The sequence below is a fragment of the Lipophrys pholis genome (genome assembly GCF_963383615.2).
Source record: "Lipophrys pholis genome assembly, chromosome: 15".
In the NCBI taxonomy this organism is placed as follows: domain Eukaryota; kingdom Metazoa; phylum Chordata; class Actinopteri; order Blenniiformes; family Blenniidae; genus Lipophrys; species Lipophrys pholis.
In genome coordinates this window covers 15,439,881-15,447,431 of record NC_137642.1, presented here as the reverse complement: position 1 = coordinate 15,447,431, position 7,551 = coordinate 15,439,881, and the positions used below count along the sequence as shown (strand labels likewise).

General features: G+C 42.2%; 1 protein-coding gene across 1 annotated transcript; it reads right to left on the bottom strand.

Annotated features, from left to right (window-relative positions):
* Positions 1–392: 392 nt before the first annotated feature.
* On the bottom strand, positions 393–6,853 carry rab23 (RAB23, member RAS oncogene family). The gene is made up of 7 exons (XM_080481066.1): positions 6,482–6,853; positions 3,962–4,149; positions 3,728–3,813; positions 3,310–3,466; positions 3,140–3,222; positions 2,970–3,062; positions 393–2,874 (listed from the first exon to the last, which is right to left on the bottom strand). Exons 2-7 carry the CDS (start codon positions 4,114–4,116, stop codon positions 2,741–2,743), a joined length of 708 nt encoding a protein of 235 aa, XP_080337192.1. The 5' UTR covers positions 4,117–4,149; positions 6,482–6,853; the 3' UTR covers positions 393–2,740.
* Positions 6,854–7,551: the final 698 nt, after the last annotated feature.

The window sequence follows — 7,551 nt, the reverse complement described above, 5'->3', positions numbered from 1 at the left end:
TTAAATAAAAAAATTAATATCAAACAGGAAAAAACAATACTGTATGTTACCATCAGGAGCAGAAAAATCATCCATTTTTTATGATTCTAACCAAATTTACACCTTTAATTTCATGTCGAGGAACAAAGCGACAGAAGACAAATTACGAGGACAACCATTCACGGCTGTTTTTGTCAAACCAATGTTTCCCCGAGCGAGGCTGAACTTCCAACAGACATCCTGGTTGCTCATTAACCTGAAAATTCTCCAAAAGCACAGGCCGTATTATCGTGTCGCAAAACACTGTGTACATTTCGACATTATCGCTCGTCTGCAGGGACTGCAGGCAAAAAACGCCGGACCCTTTTTAAGTGCGCAAATATGAAACAGCCGCATGAAATCACACGAGACATGCCAAGGAAAAGTTGAATTTTATTTGTCTCAGATTGCCATCAAACATTTCCTCCTCTAAATATCAACATAGGTGCAGTGATGTGCACACTTTAACAACTGCAGCAAAGTGTTTTGTTTTTTTCCTTGTTGTCGAAAATGAAAGCATCCATAAGTAGATTTGTCCATCTCCACATGAGACACTGATGTAATGTAAAGAAAAAAAAATGAAGAGACATTGAGATTATTACACCTGAGTGACGGCACGCGAGTATGTGTTAGTTTTATCTGGAAACTCTTTGAGATTAAATGTTTTAAAACAGTAAAGTGCGTTCAGACCAGTCAGTCAAATTGCAGAAAACAGGAGGAAAAAAGAAAAAAAAAGAACTGATGAACACAACGTTCAAAATGCTTGAGATGGAACTATTTACAGGTTTACTGTGCAGGCAATTTCAAACAAGCAGCAAGAGGAGTCACAATGCTTCCTGGTGGTGGGTGGAGAATGTAAACATAGAAAGAGGCATTGAGACCATTGGTGAACGTTCACCGAGGTGAAAATAAGGCTTGCATGCATTACACTTATGTCATCTGACTGTTTTACCCCCCAAACCAGCACAGTTTACATACAAACTAATACGAGAATTGAAATGCCACTCAATCTTAAGAACCACTGCCGGAGCTGGTGGAACACGTTCTAAGCAGCTTTTGAGGGGAATTTTCACAACAGACTTCGATTAGGAGGAAGGAGAAATGAATTCGGTGCCACCTGAACGCAGATCTGAGTTCAGTTGCGTTTCTATTTTTCTAGAAAGATTAAAACATGCGGGCAAATGTATTCGCAGCTGTCACATGTAACTCTTAATCCCCCGTGGTACACAAGATTTCACCACTCGTAAGGAAACGTCAGCGACTGGAGACGGGAGATTTACAATGAGACGGCAGCATCAACACGGATGTCTTTGTGCTTTGGTCAACCAGTGTCCTCGAGGTGAGTGTAAAGAAAGGCGTGCAGCGGGGAGAGGCTGAGGGCCCGCACGTGATGAGAAGATCTTTTTCTTGCATATTCAGGCCCACGCAAGCACTTCTACAGCAAAATGTACAGTCCTAGTTTTCTTTTAGTTTCCTATGAGGACAAATGTTTTGCATCTTGTTCATAGCACCGTACCACAGGCACAGACACTACCGAGCTGTCTTTACACACGACTCCGCTTTTTAATGAAGGACAGGATTCCGTATACAAATGAAGGTGAACTCAAAAAAGACACTTCACAAGAGAATCCCCCGGAAAATTAAACAATTGTACCAAGTTGAATGTAGGAAACATTAGAAATAGAACTACATTTGAATATGTATGTAGTTGAACCACTGCTGGCTCTGAAGTAAAAAAAAAAAAAAACCCAACCCCAAACAAAACAAAAAGAACGCTAGGTTAAATATAGAACGTGTAAACAACTGCAATCAAAAACATCAGACGGTAATGGACTGTGACGGAGAGAATCATCATTAATTTCCTTATCGTGTCCTATCACTTACATGTGAAAGGGTTCACGTATTTGTAAATCAATAGGACTACTTTAGTGTCAGTGGTTGTTATTTGGTTATATATAGAAGCACATCCTGTCCAATCACCCACCTTACATCCACATCACTGCGGTGGAACAGCTCACCCACAGCTCAGAGAGGAGAATTTGGCACAAAATATCACTCAACACTGTTGTGTTTCGTACAAAAATACTCACGCAGAGATCCAACTCGAGGTTGGACGGGGGACAGAGGACAGCTTGAACCACATTCTGTTTGAGAACTAGAAAAATATGGTACAAAAAAACCAATCTGTATATCGTTTCCAATACATGAAAAACATATTGTCTGGCTGAAATGTCAAAGCACGGCGACGAGGGACTGTACGGCCACGCCCGGGAGGAAACCTTCTCTCAGAGTGAAGAGTGCAATTTCTGCTGTTACATATTTCAATGCCGGCGTCAAGTCATCTTCAAATTAAAAAAGAAATAAAAAGCGTACGACACAGAGTAAATCCCGCCGCACTCACTGATGGAACTTAACTTGTTTGGGGCAAAACACACTGCAGCTGCTGCTGTTTCTTAAGGCGACGAGTGTGTGCAGACGTGGACACATGCTGTGTGTACAATAAGACAGATGAACTGTGGCGGAAACAAACTAACAATGTGGGGAAACAACCCAAGACCCAGAATAAACATCAGGTTAATAAAGTAGTACGTCGTGAAGTATTTCTCAGTCGGTGTGGGCTTTGGTCTCTATCTGTGGCTGCCGCCATTGAACACAACCGTCGTCAGTTTAGCAGTAGAATTATTGTCAGAGTTAGATGTGTTTTATGTTTTGTTTTCTCATTCTAGAGTAGGATGCAGCTTCCAAAAGGATTTTTACTCTTCTTGGTCCTCTGTTTGTTGGGTCGCAAAGTGATTACTTCTCTGCCGTTGCTGGAGCTCTGGTTGCAGACGTTACTACTGGTGGTATTAAAAACACCTTTGAAAAAAAACATTAAAAAATATATATATATATATATGTGAGGTGATCAAATTAATAATGCGAGAAATGACAAGAAGGAGAAGAGTCCTCACCTATTTTATTGCTTGTGGAGTGAACCACCTCCGTCTCCTCCGCCGTTTGCTGTTTGAGTCGTTGCAGATACTTTTCAGCCAAGTACTTAAAAACTAGAAGAGCACCAGAAGAAATGTTTTTCAGTAATTCCCTTGAATCCGAGAAGCTGTTCACATTATCAGCGACTCACCCTCGTTGACATTAAGATCCTCCTTCACCGAAGAGCGGTAAAAGCGGAGCTTCAGCCTTTTCGCTAAGGCTTCTGCCTCCTCGCTGCAAAGCAGGCACAGGGAACACACGCACGGTGAATTCCTCACAGTTCGGCGATTTCTCCGCCACTTTGCTGTTCCAGGAACCTACTTTTTAATAACGGTCTCCTCCAGGAGGTCGATTTTGTTTTGCACCAGAACTGTGGGAATATCTCCAACTTCTGCTTCCACCTTCTCCCGCCAGCTGTCGATCGCCTGGAACGAGTCCCTGTCCGTGGTGGAGAAGACCAGCACGCACGCCTGGGCACCTAGGAAGCACCGACACACACCAACAGTTCACGTTTCCAAGCTGTTGGACAATATTTCGTCTACGCTTGACAGAAAATACAACGTGTGATTCGGCCTCCTGGAGAAGGCAGAAACAGATTCCACTTCAGAAGCGTCCCTCTGGAGAGCATTTATTTGAGCTCAAAACAGTCTGTTCCGCAGCGTGTTACCGTTGGAAGGGGACTGCGAGAGCGGTGACAAAATCGGTGCCGCTTAAATCCATGACAGAAATGCAATCTTACCTCGGTAGTAAGCCTTAGTGATGGCGTCAAACTCCTCCTGGCCCGCGGTGTCCCACAGCATCAGTCGCACCTCTTCATCATTCACACTGAAACGTTACAGGTAATACAAGGTTTCCCATCATATTCAAATACATTAATTAAACCTACATCTTTAAAAAAAAAAATCTGACAAGAATGTCCAGAGTTTCAAAATAAAAGCTTCAGTAAATGATGAGATTGAGTTCTGTTCCTTACACGATCTGCCTTTCCAAAAAGTCCACTCCAATCGTCTTTTTGTAGTCCTTGGTGAAGACCCCTTTGCAGTAGCGCTGGATCATACTGGACTTGCCGACAGCCCCGTTGCCGACCACGACCACCTTGATGGCCACTTCCATGTCTTCCTCCAACATGGCGGCGATGTCTGGATCCTTGTCTCGCTTCCACTATGCATGCAGAGTGGCAACGATAAGTACAAGAGTCACATATTTATACACAGAGTTTGTTAAGCTGCTATAAATATGACATTTCACGAAGATGCACATTTAACAACCACGGACAATTTGGAGTCACCCAATCACCTTAAATGCATGTTTTTAACTGTGAGAGGAAATCACATTATCTGGAACCACTACACCGCTGCATGACCCAGTGACAATCATCTAATAGCCAAACAAAAATTGTCAACATCAAGTTTGTCGGTGAAAAATAGTTAATGTATAAAAGCTGATTTGTTGTAGAAGCAACGCTCTGCACTCTAAAGTAAGATTAAAAGTTATTATACACTGAATACCGAGTGTGGAGCTTGAAAATAAGTAACCACATTAATACAGCAGGTGATGGGTTATACGTCAAGTGTGATGGTTACTACTTAAAATATTAATGAAAGCTGAAAAATAAAGGGTGGAGAAGCTCCACGTTTATCAAAGACAAATATGTGAGATGGAGCAATGACGCATGACCAAATACAAAAAAAACAAACATAACGTACACACAACTTTATGCAAAGTTGTTGTCATCATCAGAATCTTAAAGCGGGGACCAAAAACATGCAGAAGAGGCCGTCTCCATGACTCAGGTTGGACTATTAAATTATTTTTTTAACAACTAAATTTGATAATTACTTTTCCACGGGGTCAAACCTCAAACTCATTGCACTCTAATAACAATGGCTGTGCATTATGTGTGTACATAGCACATCGTTGCAAATTGTGCGGGGGAGCGGTGGTGCAGCACGTTTATGCTTCCATTAGCACTAAAAGCAGCGCGCACTCCACATCACAACTCCACAGCATTAAGCGTGTAGCGGCTGAGAGCAACGCTAAAACAACATATTGCAAGAAAGCTGTTCTCAGTGGACACCGACAACCTGCTGCGTGACTGTGCCGTCCAACAGCCTGCCTGAATTTGACTCACAATATGTAAGGCAGCAGAAGATATTATTCATCGACCGTAACAGAGCGGCGGGATGCATCAGTTGTAACATGAAGGCTTGGAATGAGAGGCACTGGTGACCTTAAGAGAAAAAAATAAGTGGTGCATCATGTTGAATCTTGACCATGAGTGTGCCAGAACTGGGTTTGAATAAATGTGGCAGCAGGATGGACATAATGCATAAAAACTACCCAGAATTAAAGTACAAGTTGCAACGACTCATGGTGACTGACGACCCTTGTAAAGGTAAGTAGCTGAATAAACACTTATGTATACTTTACTTTTTCCTGATTTCATCTAACGACTGATGTTTCTTTAAATGCCCAGCCATACAGTGTTAATTATAGGGAAAATAGCATAAAAAATTATTATGTCATCACATATAAAAGTTAATTAAATGATTTCATTTTTAATGATTTTGATCAGAACTTAAGATCAGCAGGAACATATATTAATCTGTACAGTTTTTTGAAGTTGATCATTTTCTGTCATTGGTGACATAGGAGGGTGTTGAATTAAAATAATGCTTAAGGATCAAAGCACCACTTTTTATGAGTCAGCAAAGTACAACAAGTAACATAATCTATACTTGGATAATTTTCAAATTAAATAAAGCCATGACCTAAAATTACAGGTGACATATGTTTTTTATGTCTGTAACAGCAATGGGCAGTCTTGTATTGTTTCTGATTGTTATCAGTGTTTTCAAGATGGCCCATTTTATATATATATATATATATATATATATATATTTTTTTTTTTTTAAAGCCTCTGAAAAAGACATGACCCTGGGTTAAGCTCTTATTACACATTTAAACAGGTGCGTATTAACACGTGATCCACTGTAACATTTGAGTTTTTTTTTTTTTTTAACTATATGATGAGGTTTCATAACCACCTATTTTACAGACATGAGACAGAGGATGAGAAATGTAGAGGCTCTCAGTGCCTGGGCTGCAATCTGCTCGGTATGTTAAAGATAAAGCAGCTCCCAGCTCGACAGTGACTCATCTTCACAGACTCACCGTTACTTTGTCCAGGCCTCAAGGCGGGGCACCGGTACACACAATACATTTTAACAAATAACCTTAACATGTCATGCCATGTAACTAAGCGGCTCCGCACTGTGCATGTGTGTTTCATACGACCAGCTTATTTTCTCAGCGTCTGTGAGCGGCATTTAAGTTTGGATTCAACTTTTCATCAGTCCACCTTCACCCAAATCAGAGTCATGTTTTCTCCGTCAAGATGCGACCTGTTGAATCTCTGTCAGCGGGGCTCCGGGCACCGAGCAGCTGGGAACGCTGCAGGGGAGAAACGAGGAAACCGAGAGCAGTTTCTTACCTGTGATGTCGCCTCAAAGCTGGTCCGTCGACATGAGAAGCGCTAACCCCGGCAGCTAACCCACCATAGCATGTCTCGAGCCCCGCTGAGCTCTGCTCGCCTTCCCCGTGGCAAGAAGCGCTAAGATGACCTAGCTTAGCTTTAGCCACTTTTTCTCAGAGAAAACACCCACCCGCGCCACTCGCTGGGGGATTCCGTGAAATAAGTTCACAGGCCGGGTGTGTCCCGCCTAAGAGTGAAAGACAAAGTTTATCTAACGTCGACAACTGAGGTGGAAAACTGTGATGTTGAGGGAATAAAAATGTACAGCCATCTATCATATATCCGCTGCGACCCTCCGCTCCGGCTCGCGACGCTGCGCACTCGAGTGGCTGTTAGCTAAGTGGCTAGCTGGCAGCTGCTTGTTGCTAGGCAGCAGAGAGTGAAACTCCGCTCCGGGATTCCGGCTCCGGGAGTCCGACTCACCCGCCGCTGGGTTCTGACAGTCCTGCTCCGAGAATCCAGCTCCGCGTGTCGATTCTCCTGGGATCAACCGGAGTTCTCAGTCACGACTGGAAATGTTGAACTTTCACTAGCCCTATGGCGATTATCTCATATGCAGACAATTGTCTTGTGTCTTGGGTATTATTAAGGTCAGAGCACTGAAAGTCCCGAAGGACCCTATTGAAATTGTAATATTATTATTATTTACTCTATTTTTTTTAGCATGGGAAAACACGTTTTTGAGTGCCTAAATATACATAACGTTTTGAGACACTTTGCACAAACACACTTGACTGGAACAATAGCTCAACGTTATCTTAGTTGAATGACTCATGTAATAATGGAAAGTTTCCCAAAAGTTAGATTTATGTTGTTGAGATTTAGAACAAGTACCAACAAGACTTCATGTACACAATCTGTCTGCACTTCTGTTCCTACAGAAAGGCACATTATCTGGGTGCGTTTGTTTTGTAATACGAATGCTCCGGCGGGTCGCAAACGGGTCGAAAGCGTGGTTACAAGCCTATCCTATCATTTAACCTTTGAGTAATCCTCATTTTTAATGCGTTTTTGTGTATACGTGAATA